The 23613-nt window shown below is 37.0% G+C and overlaps 1 protein-coding gene across 7 annotated transcripts in view; it reads right to left on the minus strand.

The window, feature by feature from the left end:
* The window catches only part of LOC133518783 (protein bunched, class 2/F/G isoform-like), a 187394-nt gene that overhangs the window by 62370 nt on the left and 101411 nt on the right, over nt 1-23613 (minus strand). For 5 of the 7 annotated variants that reach the window (XM_061852479.1, XM_061852480.1, XM_061852482.1 and 2 more), the window contains one exon: nt 23194-23325. The exons of 1 other annotated variant lie outside the window; for it this stretch is intronic. In XM_061852479.1, the coding sequence (XP_061708463.1) occupies nt 23194-23325 (132 nt within the window). Of the gene's footprint in view, nt 1-9881; nt 9903-23193; nt 23326-23613 lie in introns of those variants that run through there. One more of the 7 variants, XM_061852484.1, reaches the window with a different exon arrangement.

Here is a 23613-nt window from a genome sequence, read left to right on the forward strand (position 1 = left end):
CTTGCAAAAGATATAAAATTTATTAGGAAATAAGTTGCAAAGAGATTTGCCAAGAGTCTGAATATGAATATGAGTGACAACAGATTACGTAAGTTTGTTTGGACAATTAGAGGCGATAAAGAGGAAACAACTCGTGATCGTGCGGGTTATCGTAATTCTGTGATAGTGTGGTGGTGAGTATATAAACTAGGCAAGCGTGTTGACAAAATATTAATTATAAATTTATAACAAATTTATTATATCTCTCCTTTCGTATTCTCCCCACTTCCGTCTTGTTCCCTTCGTCTTTTCCTACCAGTCTACCTATCCTCTTAGCGCCATCTACGTTCATGTTTCCCACTCTTGACTTGAAGAGTCGCAACTAACATTCATACCTTCGCTTAACAAACGCGGCGACGCCATATATTTATCTTCTAGGTGTAGGGTGCAATTTACATACAGCTGTACTAACGTCATACCTACTACTAAATTAATATAAAAAGCATTATAGACGTTAATAACGTAAATCGATGAGCGTGCGTATGCATCTTAAGCGCATAGATATCGTGATGTCGCAAAGCAACTACTTGACGTCAACTAACTTGACCTTTAGGTCCCATTAGTCAGCACATCCGTCTAACTTAGTAGCCGATTAATATTGGATAAGTAAATACAACAAACACAAATGTTCAGTTTAACCTCTGCGTGACAATGATAGTTTCGTTTCGTAGTGAGTGATAAGAAACGCGTGTATTCAGAGCGGAGAAGCGTCAAATATACGAGGGCGGTTTGAGAAGTCAGTGACTTTATGTAAAACAAAAATCATTTTAACATATAAACTTTTTAATTACAATTCTGAACTCCTTGGTAGCTGGCAGTTTTTTTTAAAAGGCGGGGCAATAAAAAAGTTGTTGAGGCAAAATACGATCGGAAAACTGTTGGAAAATGGAAAAAAACGAATTTCGTGTGTTAATTAAACATTACTTACCCTACCCAAAGGTTGTCTGGAAGAGATCGCTTTTTAGCGATAAGACCGCCTGTAGTCTGCCTCTAAAATTAATCAATTGTTTATTTTTCTTGTATATTTTTACTGAGGTGTGCCAATAAAGAGTATTCTATCTCTGTAGTATCATGGTACAATTTCAGTTTTTTTTCTTTATTCCTATGAATTATTTTTGACATTTTGATATGGCAAATATTATATGATAGATATATATACCATTGTATATAACTACCTCTATAACTATAACATATATTATATTGTATTGTAATAATATTAAATTTCACATTGTATCCGACGATCACTATACGATAAGTAATTGCTTATGTATCCTCTTACACTAACTTTGAACATTGTATTGAGAGATAAATAAACTAAACTAAACTATCTATCTATCTACTTATTTACTTTTTACGTGGAAAAACTACTAAAGAGACTGAAAACTGTTTAAAAAAATATTATGGGGAATCTGCTCCTTCTCATGGAATGGTACATAAGTGGTTTACAGAATTTCGTTCTGGACGTACCACTACCAATGACGCAGAACGCTCTGGAAGGCCGATTGAAGTGACCACTGATGATGTCGTGAATAAAGTTCACGATATTGTTTTGGATGACCGTCGAGTGAAGATTGGTCAGATAGCTGAGACTGTACACATTTCATCTGAACGATTTTTTTATATCTTGCATAATATTTTGAATATGAAAAAGCTTTCCGCAAGATGGGTGCCGCGTTTGCTAACAGCCGATCAAAAACGACTTCGTGAAACAACTTCCGAGCAATGCTTAGCCAAATTCAAGCGTAATCCTAATGAATTTTTACGTCGATTTGTGACGGTAGATGAAACGTGGATCCACCATTATACGCCAGAGACGAAAAATCAGTCAAAACAGTGGACTTCTGCTAACGAATGGGCCCCGAAGAAAGCGAAAACCGTTAATTCGGCAGGAAAGGTAATGGCCACTGTTTTTTGGGACAGTTATTTATATAGATTATTTAGAGAAAGGTAAAACAATAAATGGCCCTTATTATGCTACTTTGTTGGAAAAATTTAACGCAGAAGTTGTGAAAAAACGGCCACATCTGGCAAAGAAGAAAATCCTTTTTCACCACGACAATGCCCCTGCACACTCGTCAGCAGTCGCAACAGCCAAATTACTAGAATGGCCTTACGAAATACTGCCCCACCCACCTTATTCTCCAGATTTGGCCCCATGTGATTTTTTTAATTCCCAAACATGAAGAAATGGCTCGGTGGGAAAAGATTTTCATCAAATGAGGAAGTCATAGCTGAAACTGAAGCATATTTTTCAGAGTTTGACAAAAAATATTTTTGGAGGGGTTGAAAAAACTGGAACATCGTTGGATGCAGTGTATGGAGTTGAAAGGAGATTATGTAGAGAAATAAGACTTATCAAACCACCCTCGTATGTCTGGGTAAGAAAATGCTAATTATCGTTATTTACTTTTTTTGTGAGTGCTCTAGGATTAAATTCTTCAACTTCAACATTTATTCAGCAAATAGGCCACAAAGGCACTTCTACACATCAACATGGAATTTACATACAAGCAAAAACAAGCACAACAACAACTGTAAAATACGATTCATTGAAAATATTAATGCAAACTACAGTATTATTGTATAAAGAAAAAGTAAGTAAAATATTATTATTACTTAGAGATGTGTTAAGTAAATATCTTAAATATCTTATGTAGGCACATATCTTAGGTAGTAATCAAGTTCTATGCCCGACTGGCAATAGCTTACACAAAAAAACGTTAGCAATGCCTGTTGACTGTTGAGCATACTAAATCGATCAAATAATGTACCACTACACATATCAACAATTCCTAAGAAGCAATACCGGCTACATTTTCAAGAAATTAATGCTCTATTTGTCAAGAATCCAATCAAAGTCAATAATGAACGTAAATTATAAAAAGCTTCTAAGTATCCAGTTCTATCCCATCGTCTGAGACGCTCCTAATAAAAATGAATGATACACCATCGCGGCATCATAACATGGAGTCCCCATCGAGTCTGGAGGTACATAACGATGCGACGCACCAAAACACCATTAATGTTATCTCCCTCGAGCGTGCCAATGTAAACATACACGGAGATTATGTTGATAGCGATTTCATAAAAATGGCTGCCGTCAGAGTATCGTATACAAGTTGACCTCCTCACCGAGTGTTGGGGGTTATCTAGCAGAGCTGGCGAGAGCTGAACCATGACCCGAGACATACATCTTTAATTGGATTATAACAATCTCTGAATTGGAATTATGCAAAGCTGTTGTTGTCATTTAACTTGTAAATTTAGTCTTTTAGATTAATTTAACAATTGGTACCTCAGTAAAGCCTCATTCGGCGCGGTTATTAATGTTAGATAATATTTTTACAATAATTTGATACAAGCATATGGAGGCTTCGATTTTCATAAAACTAGGTATGAGACTTATGCCGTATTTGGAAAGGCGATGAGAATTAAAACAATCAAAATAAGTTCAGTCTTTACAGTCTTAAGCAATGAAAATTCATTTTTGTCAACAATGTATTAGATTATACAGAAAACTATTCAACAACAATGTTGACCACCAAAATTCTTGGCACCAATAACGAAACAATAATATTAATTAATTATTAACGATGCACGGGCATTCGTGATGATATCGCATCGATAGCTAGTAATAAAGTAACTGGACGGCGATAACATCACAATCGACTATTGTCGCGGGTCGTTAACTTTATCGAATGGTTGAACTTAACATTGGCGAGCCCTGATCTATGATATGCAAAAGCATTGATTTTTACTTGTTATTGCTGATAACGTAAAATTTTTATTACTTCATAAATAAATTTTCACCACAACAACTGGTAAAGGCCCTCTTGATTGTTCAAAAACGAATGAGAAAGTATCGTTTTATCCACATGTGGGGCAAAGTAATCAAATTAAAATTTTGAGTTGTTTCCTTGTTTGTTGGTGGAATTCACTTTTAAACGATAATTTTGAATGATAATTTTTTTATTACGTTAATTTGGATTTGATTTGAGTTTTTTGGTATTTCATAGTTAGTATTATCCTCGCGTTGGTGTGGTGAAAATTTGTGTTTCACTCGGAGGCAAAGTTTATTTAACCCTCGTGCCTTGAAACGTGTATCAATATTAGCACGAGCGGTTAGACAACAACTTTGCCCCCTTGTGAAACAAATAACTATTTACTGGTTAAAACCCTAATCGTCTAGTCACAAAGTCTTGGCTAGTTTCTTTTCCATATTACCTCGCACATTGTTAATCAGCATACCATTTTACTAAAATTAACCAACGTCTTTCTTGCCAAGCCAATGTGACTCATAAACACCAGTTTCGGTGGATAAAAATTTAATTATGTGCCAAAATATTAAACCGCGCCTCAGGTGACCGTTGGCAGAGTGCCTGCCCGCGGCGTAAACAATCTATTTCAGATCTGAAAGTCAATTCGACCCCCGTATTCATATTCTATCAAGCCACTCTACTGAAGCGAGAGAATTTAATATGGATATCTAGGCCGAAAAGTTTTGTCTAGTCAAATGTCTGTTGCACATTTGATACTATCCATCATTAAAAAGTTATTCATAGTCATGTTTTATAGGCATTATATCTCTAGTGTTCCCTCCAAAGGTTCTTGCAGGCTAAGCTAATAAGAGTGGCACCCACGAGGGATTTGGTTATACTTTTAGGTGGAGTAGTGGCTTGACCTAAGAACACTATTTGCTTAATATCAGCCTTCGATCTTCTTTTGTTTCAGATTTATTCACAATAATGTCAAAAAATCAAGGTAATTTTTTTAAACTTTTTTTTAGCAAAACCGAGCATGCAAGTGAAACCAAATAAATTCAGAATTGAGGACAATAGAATGGGTTATATTTTTACAGATCTTCATGTCCTTAAACTTCGATTTCTCGCGGAGACAACTAACAAAAAAATTACTTGACTAGCCATAATTGTCAACTACGTATACATTTAAAAATATTTTCAAGTATCACGGTGCGTCATATCAAAAAAAACGAAAGTATATTCACTATATCATATCATATCAATAGAGTAGTAGTGGCAAATGAGTATGTAAGTAGGATAACATTATCTTTACTGTAGTGTAGTGGCAAATGAGTACGGCCCGTCTTAGCAGCGGCGTAGCGTGTGCTCTTGCCGCCCGGGGCCCATCGGAAATTTGCCGCCCCGTTTATAATCGACATTAGTTAATAGATAAGAATAAGTTCCGTAAAAATTGTAAAATACAAAAAATAAGTTCAAAAACTAAAACTCGACTACTAAAAATCGGGCTCTAAAAATCAGCGTAAAAAATTATGAAATAAAAATCATCTGAAATAATCACACAGAAAATGCTTTATATTTATCATCTTTTAGATCAGTGGTGGGCAATCTTTCTTCATAGGGGGATTTTTTTACGAAATTTAAGAGGAGAGCCAGAATTGCAGTAAAACTGAATTTTGATTTGCGATTATCCTGGGCCAATGCCATATACTAAATATCATAGACTGTCGGCGGGCGGGATAAAATCCTTTCGCGGGCCGGAGCTGGCCCGCGGGCCGTACTTGGCCCACCAGTTTTAGATAAAGAAATACAACAAAACATATTTTACCTACTAAATTTTGTATACAATGTGGGAACAAGTAACTAGACAGATCTAACATTCCTGAGGTCATAAGGAGAAAAAAATGTTGGATGACTTTTGGTTAAATTTGGCAAAAAAAAGTGTGGGTATGTTTTGTGCATACGACATGTCATTTATTTTTATTTGCGAGTTTCCTTTAAAACTTTAATGTCTGTCAGTAAGTATCTACCTATGTCTAAACCAAGTCACATAGTCCCAGCGTATAAAGGCGTTTTTTATTGAGTTATTTTATTACCTAATACAAAAACATATCCCATCAAAACCATAAGCCTCGCACTGTCAAAAAGTTATCAGATCTCTTGTAGAGCCAAGCTTCTAACTCTACAAGCCCGAACTTTATGTAAGTTACTTATGACAATCTTCCATGATTCATCCCCACAATTGCCATTATCTGTATAACAAGACTGAATTTAGAAAACTTGGTATGATATTTTAGTCCCTAAATGCGGTCAAGAATACACCTTTAAAATCTGTCAGGTTACTCATTCCCACGGTGTATATTCAATATTCACAAAAATATTTAAAGGGCAGCCGTGGTATGCTACGGTCATAAGCTTTAAGGTAAAAGTAAATGATTAGTTCAGATAAGATTTTTTTCTTGTTTCATATGTTTTAGAGCGCGATTTTCAGTAGTCTGGTTTTAGTTTTTGAACTTATTTTTTATTTGATTCATTGGGCGCGCCACGTAAGTAAGTACGTACGTACGTCGGGCTATGTACGACTTTTTTAGAATGAAGGCGCCGACGGCACCCGGAATTAAATGACGCGCAGAGGGCGCTGTGTTCAATTTGATGTGACGTCATATAACATACAGCTAGCGGACGGACGGAGCGGGTAAGCTCGGCGGTGGCTCCGAACGCCGAACTCCGACAACGTTGGACTGCCCCTGGGCTACAATCGCGAAAATCGAAGTTCGACAATTGCGGACATTTTTCTCTGTCACTCTAATTGATGATCTTTCCGGCCGATTTCGACCATGGCGACCACTTCGACTCCTAGTTAGCTCGGCGCTCATGCGCCCGAAGATGGCTGATATAGCCGATCTTTGAGGTGAACCCCCGCGCACATTGAGGGCACGTGAGGACACCAGCTAGGTAGTGGTAGTGAATGGACGCAGGCTGGCGCGTTTTCAGCTCGTCGCGTTTAGCGTCGAGGTCAGCTTTACGTTGCTCCTCGAAATCGCGCACATTGCCCTGCACCAGCCTTCGCCATTCAGGACGATGTGCTGCCAAACCTTCCCACCGAGAGGCGTCAATGTTGCATCTTTTCATGTGTCGTTTCTGAACATCTTTGTATCGGAGGAGTTGTCCGCCAACTTTCCGCTTACCCTCCTCTAGTTCAGAATAAAAGATGCGCTTCGCCACTCTCTCCTCCGGCATACGCGATACGTGACCGCACCACCGAAGCTGTCGACGCATTATGTAAGCCTCTATTCCACCGACCTTGGCTCGTCGCAGAACTTCGGTATTCCGTACTCGATCAGACCATCTGATGTTCATGATCTTACGCAAGCATATGAGGTGGAACCTGTCTAAGGTACGAATGTGATGACGGTACACGCACCACGCCTCGGAACAGTTAGTATTAATCATACATATAAATAATATATAAAAGGTTTGGCAGCACGATCGCCATGTACACTGAAATTTTTATGGCCAGTTTTAAATCGTGCGAGCAGAAGACCTTCGAAACTAGTTTCCCAAACGCTGCAGCTGCCGCACCGATCCTGCTGCTGATCTCAGCGTCAAGGTCACAGTTCGATGTTATAGTGCTCCCTAGATACCGGAATTTGTTGACCTGCTTCAGCACGTCCTCACCAAGCTGTACGGCTAGTGTCTCGTGACCATATGAGTCCAAAGACATCACCTCCGTCTTTTTGACACTAATTTTGAGGCCGTACTTGCAGCAGGCTTGGTGAAAAACAGACATCAGCTGTTGCGGGGATTCTGCCAGAAAGCACAGATCGTCAGCATACATGATCTCTGTGATCAATGTATGTGACACTTTCGTTCGCGCCCTAAATCTGGCCAAGTTAAAAACACTGCCACCACCGGCGCTAGGCGAGGGGCCTACCGCAAAAAACCAAATTTGCGAATTTGGTTTTTTGCGGTAGACCCCCTCGCCTAGCGCCGTTCGTTCCCGCGGTGCATTGGCGCGTTTCGTGGCGCGATTTGAAAATTTCGAATTCTTATTTTTTTTTTTTAATGCCGTGTTTGCCGCCCCCGCTCATGTGCCGCCCGGGGCCATGGCCCCCCGAGCCCCCCCCTCGCTACGCCACTGCGTCTTAGGTCATTCCGTCTGTAGTGGTCACATCACAGGAAGAGGATTGGTTGACACATTAGGTCGTGGTTGACGTATGCAGACTTGGCTTATACGCACTATATCGCCCCAAAAGCGAGCTCTTCGATCAATAGCATGTGTCCCTGACGATGTCTCTGCTCGCGACTACTCGCGAGTGCTTTAGACAATTTAGCTTACTAACACTTCCATCTTTATTAATCCAACAAGTGGCAAAATTTACGCACAATAATAGCAAAGAGTTTGCAACAAAATCAGCTAACACAAAATATAGTCTGCGTAGCAATAAAAACGCGGGTCAGCTTGCCCCCGTGCCCCACAAGCTCGAGAAATCCAAACGGTCAGTCTACGTCCTCGGCCCTCTAATATACAGTAAGCTACTGGATAGTATCAGGGATGCTCCTTCCTCACATGTATTTAAAAGCAAACTTAAACAGTGGCTCCTGCAGGCGCAATTTTATGATATAAATGATTTCGTAAAAAATAAATAAATGTATGAAATATATGTACAAAAGTGTAATATCTACATTAATGTTGATGTTATTTATAGACTAATAATGATGTTTTCATTTTATAAGTATATACTTTAAATTTACAAACCGACTTGTAACGAATGTTACTAATAAATATTTTCTTTTCGTATCTGTAGAAAAAAAACGAAATATCAGATTGTAAGTTTTTTGATTTTGTCGTCAGCTGTAAATGAAATGTATTTGCTATGATACTATTATTCTAAATGTGTTTTTTTTTTATTCCATACAAATACGGAAAAAAAGTACTTAATAAGAATTTATGACACACATAATATATAACAATTTCAATGAATTATTTCATAATGAACGAAAGAGAACGTTATACCTACTTAAATACTCATTTGCCACTACTACTCTATTGATATGATATGATATAGTGAATATGCGTTCGTTTATTTTATTTTTTTGACATGACGCACCATGATATTTGAAAATGTTTTTAAATGTATACGTAGTTGACAATTATGGCTTGTCATGTAATTTTTTGGTAGTTGTGTCTCCGCGAGAAGTGACAAAAAAATTAAGCCAAAAAAAAAAAGTTTTTTTTTTCATCTAAGTTTAAGGACATGAAGGTCTGTAAAAATATTCATTATTAACCCCATTCTATCCTCCTCAATTCTGAATTTATTCGGTTTCACTCGCATGCTTGGTTTAGCTAAAAAAAAGTTTAAAAATTACCTTGATTTTTTGACATTATTGTGAATAAATGTGAAACAAAAGAAGATCGAAGGCTGATATTAAGCAAATAGTGTTCTTAGGTCCAGCCACTACTCCACCTAAAAGTATAACCAAATCCATCGTGGGGGCCACTCTTATTAGCTTAGCCTGCTAGACCCTTTGTATGAATAAATTTATCTTACAGCGAAATTTAATAAACCTGGGTATTATATATTTTAGCCGCCAGAATAAGAGTCTAAATAACTAATAATTTCCATGCTAAAAGATTTGCTCAACGATACTCTAATTAAAAACGCTTACGAGTATCAGAAAATGACGCCAATATCGTGTTCGTGTAAATTTGTTTTCATGACTAACGTCTTCTCAAATATTTGCTTTAGGCACCGTAGGTTTTTAGCGAAAACTTAGTGGCTCATCAAGATGCGAGCATTAAACAAATATTTGCTTCAGCATATGAGTAATTCGTTGGACATTAAGTAACCACTCGGGGTGGATGACCGATTTTGTTTGCCCAACGCGGACAGGTTCACGTATTCCGTGTCACGTTGAGTGTGGACACTCCTGACGTGCGAAACACAATCGCCATCGGTGTCTGCCGTGCCGGTTGGAACTTCTTTCAAGTATCTGGCACATTGTCCTGTGCGGCGTAAGGATTTATTCTTGAAGATTGATTGATCGCTTTTACGTACCTTCGCTTTGAATATACCGTGACCCGTTTAGAAGACATTGCCTTACCTGAAACAGAAACAGTGTTATTGTTAAATCACTTATCTAGCAAAATATTAACTAAGTTCAATAATGACAAGTAAGCTGCAGTAGGCAATGAAATAATATTCAACAACAAATAACTCGCATCGACTCAAAATTTTCCAGCGATAAACGTTTACACACACGCGGAAACAAGGTCACGATTAACATATGTATCGATATCGTAAACAGTTCGGAAGCATGCTCCGTAGGTACGAGGTACTCGAACACATGTGACTTACTTAAATAATTAAAGTTGATTCATGTTTGTATACAGCATGATCAAAGGCGACCATGACCGATGGGAGCAATATATTCTAACTTGCTGTTAAATTAATTATAGGTAGGTTGCCGTTGTTTGATTCGAAACAATATTATTATTTGTGGTAAGGATTTATTCGTCAATTTAGAATTTAGTGGAGTTTTATGGTTGTATGACATTGAACCGCAGTATGTTTGCCTATTAAATACATGTGCAAATGGTAGATTTCACACCGCATGAATAATGAGGTATTCAAGTTTGCCCGTGGCGCTGTGTAGTGTGTACCGTGTGTCGGCAAACAGAAAGAATATGTAAATAAACGTTCATTTGAATATGGGCTCTGAAACCTATTTTTCTAAATATAGGCTTAGTGGACAAATACAAATTAAGCCACGGAATAATATAATATGTACGTACCTAGTTACACTCGATAACAAGCTATTTAGTTAATAAGTTAATCATGTACCTACTTACCTCCTAATATTAATTTAGATTGAACTGTTGACAATAACTAACAAATTGATCCTTACTTAGTCTTGAATAAATGGAAGTTAATATCTCAACTTTTAATTGGTCACCAGCCGTATGAAGTCCAGCAGTAACTAAAGTAAAATGACTATTCGCTATTTAATTCGAAGCGTATTCAAGCAAATATGTCGTTTCGTTTACATGCTTTACATTCGTAGGTATTTCGGCAGCAACACGTGTTAAAACGCCAGGCTCTGCCGGGCTATTTGTGCATGAAACTCATAAGTACGTCGATCACGTTGCGGCACTTGCGTCTACACTCTTATCGTTGCACTATTAGCCCTCAGCTACTGTTGTTATGTGCTCTGCGATGATGACACATAATTATGATATGTTGCTAACTTTGCTTTGTGAATGCCAGTTTGCGAGTACAGCGTTTGAAACATAGTTCTGAATGTTCTGATCACAAAGAAGCATTCCAAGTGGTCATTACCGAGTTTCATATAAACGGAAAAGTAAAAAGTTAACGTAAAACCTTTAATCACAGTAGTATCCCTTGATCAACCGTCCATCAATCAATATTTAAATCCTAACTCTTTAAAAAGAGATTATGTTTTAATTGGCTCATAATTAATGCCCTAGGATGAAATCCAAATATACCGATATAAATATATAATAACAGAAGTTATTGGAATTCGCGTAGCTTGGTAGATCAGAATTAACAACGATATATGTAAATAAGAAATGCAAGTTAAAACTAATAAAGAAAAATATATGATCATATCAATTAAAAATATATTAACATTTTATAACTACCAGAAGACTTTGATCCGTGAGCTAAAGAAACATAGGCTGAAGGTAAAGATGTCAATAATTGATTCCACGAGGCAGTATTATCGATACTAGTTTGCGTCTATTTATTAGATAGATACATCTTACTTAACTCGAGTCGTTAGATCGGAGGATAATTTACTTGCATTTAGTAATAGCTCTTACATACGTGGTATACAAGATTACTTCAAAGTTACATAAAATACAAGTTATATTGCTGCCATTATCGTATTTAACTTTAAGTTAGGAATTGTTTCGAATTTGATTCAATTGATTATATTCGGAGCGTGCGATTTTGATAGTAATTAGAGCGTGCTCTGTAATTTCGCAGCGTTTGTTCTTATGAATATATGTTTTCTTATAGTATTCCTTTAGTCTATTGCCAAAGATATTAACTTCATAATATTTCTATAAAAAATATTCTAGAATACACGACGAATAATGTTTTTAAGTCATCACTCAACAGGAATGCAGGATTACCTACCAAATGTTCATAACCACAAAAGGTACAAATGGCACGTGGTATTGATTTATTGTCAAAACAGGAAAACCATAGGTACACATAATAGTCATTCCTGACACTTTATGATATTACTGTCATGTTTATTTTTATTGATGGTGTAATTTTTTTGCAATATATATATTAGATTTCTTTAAAGCAAAATTTTATAATCAATGCAATTTCCCCAGTTATTGAACTGGGTAGAACTTGTGCCAGCAAATGTAATATTTGAACATATCATACTTAATCCTAACAAATTTTGCTGCACAAAATGTATCACCAAAACCATTCTTAGCATCCAAACCATACTATACATATAATATAACATATGAAATATTAGTTCTAAAGGGTGCTGTACACATTAGAGGGAACTGTGGCAGCCCGCGGCTAAGATTGTAAGGTGCTACAAGTACCGTTACCAATGTTACCATACAATACACGCTAAACGATAAGGTCCTATAAGTGGTCGAATGTTGCGCTAAGCTGACGTTTTAAGCTCAAGTAACAGACGCACTCCATCAGATATAAAGCCTACTGACAGATAACGGTACCGGACATAATTTCTTCTGCGATAGAGCAGCCTGCTAGACCTACTATGTTATTTGAATGAAACGCGTCTAATGACATGGATTTACAAATTACGGCTAATAACAGTTGGCGGAGTCTCTAATTATAGTTAAAGTTAACCCGAGCGTTCCGTGAACGTGAACCGTTTGCCAAAAAAGGTGAAGTTAGACCATATAGTGAATTTGAAATGTGTAATCATAGTACAAAAATAATTAAATTGATGATAACCACTGTAATCAAATCGTAACAAAACTAAATTATTGAACGTGAGCGTCATGAACAAGACTGAATAAGGAACAAAGATGTAGAATCGGTACTCGTAAACATTGAAATAGACAGTAGCTTACAAGTGGTATAGACATTGCCTCTCGATATAAATAAGTTTGTACTTTAACATTTCATAGTTCATTTCAATTTGTATAACAGGTCAATGTTAACATACGAGTTAATTATAACGGTTGAATAATGATCGCTTCGCCAGCACTGTCAATCTTAATGCAAGGCTGTGGAGTGTTCGCAATTAACCGTTCCTATTAGTACTCGTAGTTTTCCGCGGTGAATAATTGCACAGCCTTCATGATTGTGACAACTATGACATATTTTCTTCTTTAATTTCCATAATGAACGGAACATTAAATCTCACTTAAGTGCTTATTGAGTTTCTTAACTGCTTTTGTTTTAGGGTCGTTTAAATATATAATTATATTTATTGCTCAAAGTTCCCAATAAATAGTACATCGAAATTTAATTTACTTCGTTTTTAAGTATAGGACTTTCTTTATTTATTCATTAGGTAGTTGTCAAATATATAACATAGAAATACATTTCTGTCTTACGTTAGCAACCAAGAAAATGCCTGTATTTATCTCAGTTGCCTGCGATATCAAATAAGTTGAACAAACAACGTACAGGAGTCATACTAAGCTAATATACTAGCAAAACGATAATATTTTTCATGACCTGAGATTATGTACATTCACGTTTATTTATTGTTCATTTTAGCAAAGCATTAAAACAAGTTTATACATTAAAGGAGGTAATAAAAAACACTTGCGATGTGGAAAGACCAGAAACATAAAATTTAACATTTCACATGAACAAAGAAATGACAAGTTAAAATATTGCCGGTTTCATTGTGCCTTCACGAGTTGTCGATTCAGCAAAGAACTTGTGACGCGACACATACTTGGCAAATGGAGCATAAGTGTTTGGCACTGCCGACCAAGTCGTGCCCCCATTTCGAAGGGTGACGAGGTCTAAAATGGTGCTCTTGAAACGTTGAATAGAAAACTACGGCTATCGCTTATCGCTTGCTTGCCATGAATTGGTTTTACATTATTTGATAGTAAGCAGTTTTTCGTAGATGCTGTTTACAGCTTGTCGTACGGGCTCCATAGAATAATGACCTGCTCCTTTAGTGCCCCATAAAATAAATTGAATGACATTTTAATTCGGTCGTAGATTACAAGTTTTTTTTTTTCTAAACGTAACAGGGAGTTCATGGCATACTATGCCAGATGCCAGAACCATTGACGCACTTGAACCGTACAGGTGTAGTTGCCAATTTTTTTGTCCAAGATCATGTGAAAGAACCGAACTCTTTCATTTAGTATTTTCACGAACGAATCTCAAGAACTCACAAGTCCACGAATGAAAATGCGACGTTGGATTTTGTAATAAACACGTTGGATACATATTTATTACGAGGATGAGATAATCCTTTAATTAATAACAGTCGGTGATAATTCCTCTAATGCGGCCGCCTAGAGGATAAGCGCGGAGAAATAAACGATACGACGTTATGTCCCGCAAATCTGCCAGAAATGACACTACGTAACCTGTGGCTTCGCCTGAAAGTGACTAAAATATCAGGAATATTTAAAAATATGAAATCTTCTGGATTTTGAGTTTTTCAGCCCTATACTTGTATTATTGATATAAATATATACTTGTATAAAAACAGAGAATACAGCGTTATTTGCCCATAACAAAGTTTCACAATACTATTATTATTAGAGGATTGCTCCACATACTTACCTACATATTGAGCTCAAAAATAAAAAGGCACTTTCAAGAAAAATCTCCGAGACATAGATTACTCATTAGGACAAGGCCAACTAGATCCACTTTATCAAGGAGTTGGCAATAAATATAAAATGTTTCTACAAACATTCATATTCTTAGGGGGCTTTTTCTTTGCTACTTAAACAGTACCTAAAATCTTTCGGTCACATTTCCGTTTTTGGAAATATTTCAACTGCATAATCTTAGTTTTATACTGAATATCCTAAAACAATAAAGAATGAGAAACATTTCGCAATAAAACTAAGTAGATAACACATCCATAAATACTTTTCGGCCTTCAGTTCAGAGTGAATCAGAAAACGACATATGTCTCGAGATAAATGTGGCAACAAGCGATGAATTATTATGTATGCCGTCTTAACGATGTATATAGCGGTGAACGTTTGGGGTATGTATTTTTGCACCGCATGGCCTTTGAGCCACTTTGATACGTCAAGGCTGGTCGAGAGAAAATCGGAAGTCGTACGATCTGTACGATATGGGTCAAGTTCGCGATTTACGTACGGTATAAGATAAACGCTTCACAGAATTTAGTAATATTTCGAGATTCGTGACTCAAGTTACCAAGGTATTTCCAGAAAAGGAATTGACTAGTAATTGTTTCGATACTCTAACTAATGTTGAAGTTTAAAGATGTCTGTTCAATGATGAAATTAAAATGGTCTGTAAAAATAATTCGAGGACGAATTGTGGATATGACTAATCTGTGGAAGAGCCCTGTTAAAATTTCAATGACACAGGTACCATCTGTCTGTTGCTATAGTTTTTAATGTTTTGCATCATTAATAACATTCACGCTGCCAAAACTTCTGACATAGTAAGTGTTAAAAGGGCAAAAAAATTAAAACAGCTTGAAACGAAAATGTATACCCATTAAAACAGAAATAATAATTATTCATACTGTATGATACGCATAGTCGTTATTTTTCGGATTATGAGGTCTAAATTTAACATAAAATCATATAATAATAATGGAGGTATAAATGGATATCAGAATCCTTAATAAATCCGAAGCTATTACGCTACCATCGATTTTACAGTGCAAACTTGTAAAACGTACTCTCCGTAATTGTCCATTAAACCTGATGATCCCATCTTTGTATTCATGCCGAGAATATAATTTAAGGCACATTAGCTTATTGTGATGTCATATAGTGTTGAAAATTACGACGGCAGTTGATGTCATTCCTTCATGTCGTCATGGACGGCTTGAATTTGTAGAGAAAAACATGGTAGCATTAAGTGATTTCCTTAGTATATTAAAGCTTAAAGTTGACGTCACCGTGGAAAATAATTTGAATTGGGTACTTGCAGTATACTAAAGTGTGCATTGAAGTGACTGCAGCATGATTAGAACCGTCTAGAACGATATATATTCAAGGGATTTTTAACTTTAAATATTGTAGAGAAAGTGCATATTTGCGCGCGATGGTTGATGGTCATTGTGGATGACGTAAGCCCAAGTCCTTGTACGGTCGGGTGCGTGGACGCATCCCGGAGCTGCGGTTACAACCACTAGGGATTAGTTTCACTGTTGTGACGTGAGCGTTGTTGCTAAGGGCAAGGGCACCTCTGCCAGTAACTGGGGTGACCATTTGTTACCACCGGGTTATTGGAGGGTTTAAGAAAAAAGTGTCAGAGGCGAACCTGGCGAATGGTGGGTATAAATCGTGAAAAGCTTTATTTTGAAAATAATGTAGCAACTAATGAGACGGTTCTCTAACGTCATCAAAACATTACATTCATTATTTGTATAGTCCTAAGAATAATTTGACGGAATCATGCGGTTATATCTAGGATTATATTTCACGATATTTTACGAGTACTATATTTGACTTCCAGTTGACATATGCATGCGCTTATAATTGTAATCATAACTCTACGCCAGCAGCCGGAATTTGAAAATTGGCAAAGATTTATTATAGGTTGGAACTGGTATTTTCAATATATTTTCAGCCGCTACTGAAATGCTTCCCGCTTCTCATGTTGTAGCAGTACAAGTACAGGAAGATTTATAGAATTGATTAAACGTTTCAGCAGTTCCGTTTCACAAAAAAAACCTAGGTTAGTTATCAACCAAAATTTTACATCGGTGTCAACTAAATTGCTCAGTATATTGCAAACTCCGACAAAAAAACGTTAATATAACGAGCAAGGCTTTCTCCTGAGATGGTGTTGAAAATACTCTTACTGTAAGGCGCACAATAGGTCACCCAGTTAAGTTCGCTCTCGAACGCCACGGCATCGGCAACGTGTCGCCTAACCATGGACAAGTGATTGGCAGCAACATAATGATGAATTGCGAATGTTGGATCTATGAGGTCGGTATATTGAGACCGAAGCTTTCGCCGGGCGACGAACCCGGCTCCGGTTGGCAGTTGCTAGGCGAGTAACGGACCGACGTGGAGCCTCTTTACGGGGGTACGACTGCGCGAATTATAAAACTAGACAATTACTGTTAAATAATATGGGGAGTAAGGTAGGAAACGTATGACCATGCTTTTGTACACAATTATATAATAATTAACTTTCATGGCAATTCGTTGAATCAAAAACGTTATCGGGAATCGGCAGTCGCATACTGTGACCGTATCCGTAAATATGTATTATTATTATTATTACCTACCTACATTTCGAATGAATCCAGATGATACGACAATGCAAAACAAATTTAACCGTAGGTGTAAGATCACTTATGGACCATAATGGTGATAACGAGATACTAACGGTTGCTATATGTAAATGCTAACATTTAAGTAACAAAAAAGTTACAAATCGTACGGAGTAATGTTAATTCCATTGTTTAAATTAGCAATTGTTCTTTTAATCTACTTCGCTGGCACAGTATAACGGATTTACCGAGTAACATGATTGAAAGGCTTGTTCTACTGACAGATAGAACGTGATTGACATTTCTCTTTGCCAAATCCATGCAAAAATATGGAAATGTATATCTGCAATAAACTAATAAATAGGATTGTCCCATTACATACATTATTCACGAAAATTTCTTAAGAGGCTGTCAACACCCAATGTCCTTGAAATTGATGTTACTTAAACAGTTTTTTAAGAAAGACTATTTGTTTTAGTCAATTAAGAAAAATATATGTTCATATTAATTATATTTCAAAGACCGTGGTTGTACTCGATACATGATTGAACGAAATCGGCTCGATAGAAAATAATTGCAAAGATTGGTCTTAAAATCACAATTAAACGGTTTTATGTCTTTATTGTTTTGACTTATGGATCTGCAATTAAAATCACAATTTCAAAACATTTATATCTAAACCGCTGTTGAGTAAAATATTACACTAATAATCCACTTTTTTTTATTTAAATATTTTTCTTATTATTGCCCAGGCCCAGTAACATGCGACAGTGCTATCTCATTCACTCCGATACAAATAGACAGTGTGCGCGCTTTAGGTATTGACAGCCTCTTAAGGACGTATATCTATTTGTATCCTTTGACATCTAGTATCCATTGAGGTTAATTATGCGGTTTTCGGGACCAGACAAGAGCTACGGCTTCCGGCTCGTATCGATTTCTTTTGGGATTTAAAATTGTTTATTAATTATGACTTTGCTAATTGAATAGGTGAACATACAAATCAGGTAATCTTACTTTACTGTATACATCGACTCGGGGTTTTTACCTTGTGAGTTCCCGAAATTTAGACACAGTTGCACATGCCATCTTCACGAAGTAACTCACTCGGTTCGGATCGGTTTCTAGGAGTTACTTTACTGTGCCTTTGTTAATTGTGTTATTGGCTAGTCATTCCCTTCACGGAAATTAATTGAACTCGGAACGTACGGTGTCTCATATTAATGGCAATTTGCAAGACCCTACGCAAGGAAATGATTCTGTTAGCAACTATGTTATGTACCTCTCCAACCTTGTGATTGTTAACATAATTGTTTATTTGCTACGGGAATTTGAATTACGATCGACATGTATGAAGTAATCTGAGGTCTCCTAACTCCTACATCAAAAACCGCTTTGCGAATATTTTTACAATTGAAATAATCTGATAATGTATTTTTCTTTAGCACCATTCAACAAAAGCACAAATTTGAGTTGCAAGAAATGCAAATGTTGTGTCTTACGGGGACTGGCGTCTACTCCACCGACAAGAGCCATGCTCTTAAATGATGATGAAGAAATGCACCTAACGCATTAAGCATGTAGTTATGAATATCCTTCACCAAACTTTTTTTTTTACCAAAAAGGATACATTTTGTCTCTTCATCAAAGAACAAGTGATTCGTATTAAACCTCAGTAACTAAACACCACCAAATAGGAAAGAAAGTTTTCAAATAACATCATATTTCGGCTTGTAACGAGTACGTCATCGTTATTATGACATTACCTTATTTGTTCGTAACAGCACTGTTGACATTGCTGATGATGTAGCATGGTGTGCTTTCCTGGTATATGCAATGTGTCATGGATGGTACTGTCTATTCGATTGCTGAGGTCATGGCTGTTTCTATACCAAGGTTTTTTTTACCTTTTATAGATCACGGTGAAGGAAGTCTGCTGCAAATCTCTATTAAGAATCCTATCAATTGCTCAACACATTCCAAATTAATCTCAAATGTCCACCAAATTACTTGCTAATCAGCAGCTTGCTTATAACCAGCGTGGTATTTCTACTTTTTAGCGAAGACTGCTGAAAGATTTAAGTCTCTCAAGAACCAAAGCAGATTCAAATGAATGCAATCAAAATCGAAAATAGGGGGGTTTAGCCATAGTAATAGTAGTTCAAGTCCACACGTTTAATATGTGGACAGAATACTATAATAGCCTTAGAAGCTGACCTTACATCGTTAAAATTGATAAAATATTTGATTATTGTTATCCAGCATATCCATTGACATTTACTATGTTACCTTGGCGCCACGCTAGAAAAACTTGCGTCTAATAATTTCCCTCAGCTGTTGGTTTTTATTTACCCTGTATGCCCGCTTGTCCAGTAGACACGCGCTATTAATACTTAACAGCCTCTAACCCTCGAGGGGTTGCAAGTGGAGCGTGCAAATTAACTTGGGCGACACCACTAAATAACACATCAGGTGGACGCGTACTTTGCATGAAGCTATAGACGGTGTATTTATATAGCTTGGTGAAATCAACACGGGTTTTGTTAAAATGTAACTTTGTATGATATGTAAGAATTGTATAAGACCTCCTGTGTCCGATATAAGGTATACCCGGCTAAGATCGGATGGAGGTTAAGATCGTATGATCGTAATTGATACCAAAATAGCAGTTATTTTACATCACTAGCAATACATGTAGTAGCCGCTCCGTCGTTCAGTCGTGTGTTACGTTACGAACGTTTAAAAAATGTGTGATAGAGTTGAAATTCAATGGAAAAGACCGGATTTTTTTCAATGTACATATAACATAACATATAATATACATATAATCACGCCTATTTTTCAATGTATGCAACTTATTCTCCTTGCAGTTCAAATTAGTAATTAGTCCGATCTTAGTCCAAGTAGGTTTTTCAGTTTGGTGTCTTGAAAAAAATATGTAATTCAACTTGTGTAGATTATTCATAAACTTATGCACACGTGGAGACAACAGGTGGCATTTGGAGGTAAAAGTTAGTGAAAATAAGTTTTTTTGCGACGCCCTTCCAACTCGCCGAAAAATAGTCCGGTCTTACCCGGGTATACCTTACAGTCACGCTTCGTGATTGTTGCGCCATTTAGGGTTCTAGCTAAATTGAAGTTTCCATAGCGTAAGTCAGTCAGTTTAACTAGGACCCTAAACAGCTCTACAATAACGGAGCGTGACTGTACATGGACGGTCCAATAGATAATTTTTCCTGCTCAATGCTGAGGATCGTATTTTTTTTCTTAATGCTGCCTTTTTATTGGAATTAGTGCAAGTGTCACCACGGTCACCAGTTGTTTTTTTTGCGTTGTGACACAATTATTTTGATAATATGAGAATCTCTAACTATACTTCTGAAAACGCATAACTAAGTTTGCAATGCCTGCCAATGACTTCATACTTTTTTACTTTTAGAGAAGTAATGGAAGCTTAGCTGTAAGAGTTCTTAACATGAGGTATTTATGTCTTTTTACCCGACTGCGCGAGAGCGTCGTTAATTCGTTATACAAGCTAACATATGAAATGCAGAAGGCTCCTTCACCACGTGCGCATAAGCAATAGACCACAAGAGCACTTAGCGTGCAATTATCGTAGTAATTGCTCACGTTACCAGATCCAGTTGAACTCGGCAGAGAATTATTGTACATAATTGACAGATATCACGTTTTCCTCGAGTGTCTTGGCAACAAATTGTCTTGGATTTTATGAGGTAACAGCGTGCGCTCGTGTAACCATTGACAGTGATGATGAATGTCTTGTTTTGTATTCAGTTCGACGGTTTTCTAGAGATGCTAGACAAAAGATAATGTGTGAACATGTAGGTGGATAGCAAACGTATTATACGGTACCCAATACAATAAGAGTTCGTCTTACTGATATGGAACAATCATATTCCTTATGTAAAGTGGCTTTGTTTTTGCACACTTACGGCCTATGAGTAAAAAATATTGTTGTGTTGTCGAAAGTTCTAGAGCATTATCTTTTCTCATAGATTAGTGTTTTTTACACGATTTAATTTTATTGACGCGGTTCTTTAGTGGGCCTAACTCGTATTGTTTTTTATTATATTCTCCTGCAGCCCCTTACGTACGTACGTACGTATTGAACTACCACAGAGTTACATAGAGAAATTGTAAGGACACCGTAAGCATCGTCGTAAAACCGAATTGCATTTCCTACTTAGGACTTAAACTACCTATTTCTATAATTGGATATAATCGATCACGCCTACACATACCGTGTCTTGTCGTGATAGGATTATCAGGATTAGAAATGACTTAACATTGAAAGCAGTATATATGGTATAAAACTTCACGATAATGTTGTTTTAATATAGTGTCTACAAGCGTTTAATGATCGCGACAATGTAACACCGCCCACTGGCGAGCTTGCGTTTGCGCCAGTATCCTTGCCGTGACATCTACATTGGAAGTCATCAACCCACAAGAGGAATTACAACAAATCTACATTGACAGCGTTGCCATTCTATTCTTGGACGATGACGTAAGATTCCTAATCGGGCGCATCGTCAAATTATGAGTTGAATTAAGCGATGTGTTTAATGTCGGTTTTAAATGCCGCAATGAGCTTTTGATGTTGTTAGCGTTGGTGCGAATACAACCGCCGTATAAACTATTAAACTGTTATTCTAAAATACCATATAGTAAATAATATTCAACTGAGAGTTAAAATAAAATGTACAGCGACACAGCGAGATGCAAAGGTGCATTTTATGAATGACTTTCATTAGGAAAACTAAACCTGTTATAAAGTAAAAATAGTCAAATGACATCTATTAGACAGGTTTGTTTGCGTGCCAGTGGCAAGAGTAATAGAAACTAGAGTTTTAGTACGTTATACTATTTATAGCATATTTAATTCCAATAAATAGACGTTATCAGGAACTAATAATGGTTATTAAGGGTGTAAACTGCAAAGCTTTCTCTATATCGAGCTATATAATCGTTAATAATAAAGTAGTTGATTGGGTAAATTGTAGCATGACGTCACTTATGAAAGTGTACGTTTACTGGGATTCTGCAATCTAACCTGCTTTTAAGATTATATGGAAGATCTGATATGGTAGATCGTTTAATTAAAGCCAGCTTTAGTCGACTAGTTTGTATTTTATTATGCACTTCTTTACAACTTAAGGACGTTAATTTGATGGACGTGTCTCAATAGTGCCGTTACTATCTTTTAACAGAAACATAATGGTTACGGCATACTATTAATGTTTCAGTTTGAAAAGCCATCTAGTGAAATACAAACGACAGTGATATTGTTCCTTACGATTATAAATTAAAGCTGCTTGTTGAATAATGTATAGCCCACTTTATCTTGGTTATTGACGGTTCGGAGCAGGTAATGATCATCGTTATAGCTACCTATTACAAATATGTAATACTCACGTGTCTCGGAGCAAAAAACCTAAACAACATTTGGGATAATGGCGTACCACGGAGTCGACAAAAAGAGGACATAAGACATACAATTTGCAGAACAAAAACAAAATATAAGCTCTACCACCAAACGTAAAGAACAGAACAGATATAGGTAGCAGGCAAACATGCACAAAGACAATGAATGTTACAGGATGATTGGAACAACACATAAATTGCAAACCACAGCCCATTTAAAACCAAATATACGAAAATAATACCAACACCTCAACAAATTTTCTCTTCTTGAAAACGTTAGCATGACCTTGAGTATTTGATGCAATTACAACTCAAAAGCTCGCAATTGTTTCTGACAATTTCTGTGCATTTAGTGTTAGAGTGTCAGGATAGTTAAAACTCTTTGAATCAGCCCTAGTGAAGCATTCTATTAATTGAACACTTAATCAAGCCAACGTTTTCGACGAAAGTGAAAAAGAAAGAGCCACAGCCAGAAAAACCAAACGTTTGCCGCTCGGAGTGCGTCTACCTGGTGTGGGGCTGCCTCTCGGAGGGCGGTGGCGAGGGAGCGCGAGAGGACGTTGCGGTCTGCTCCCGGGGCTCCGTGGACGAGGGGCTGCCCGCACCGCTGCTGCCGAGCGCCAGCGCCAGCCCGCTGATACTGCCGACACACCACCACGTCACCACAGCCCTAGCGACGGCTCACAAGACTTATCTGCTCCACGTACTTCATAAGCTCCTATTTAGAAGGTTATACACAAAAGCCCTTGAAGATTGAAGCAGATAAGCCGATGGTTTAAATTGGGACTAATCTCTACTGTTTGAAAGCGTTTAGTTTTAGGTTAGAGTACCTACAAAATATCAACCGAATTCAGTGAAGACGTTTCAAGGTGAAGCCAGGCATGTGCAAGTTGGGATTGTTTGGGATAAATAAAACAGTGTTTTGGTT

Source organism: Cydia pomonella, chromosome 6 (assembly GCF_033807575.1).
Source record: "Cydia pomonella isolate Wapato2018A chromosome 6, ilCydPomo1, whole genome shotgun sequence".
NCBI lineage: Eukaryota > Metazoa > Arthropoda > Insecta > Lepidoptera > Tortricidae > Cydia > Cydia pomonella.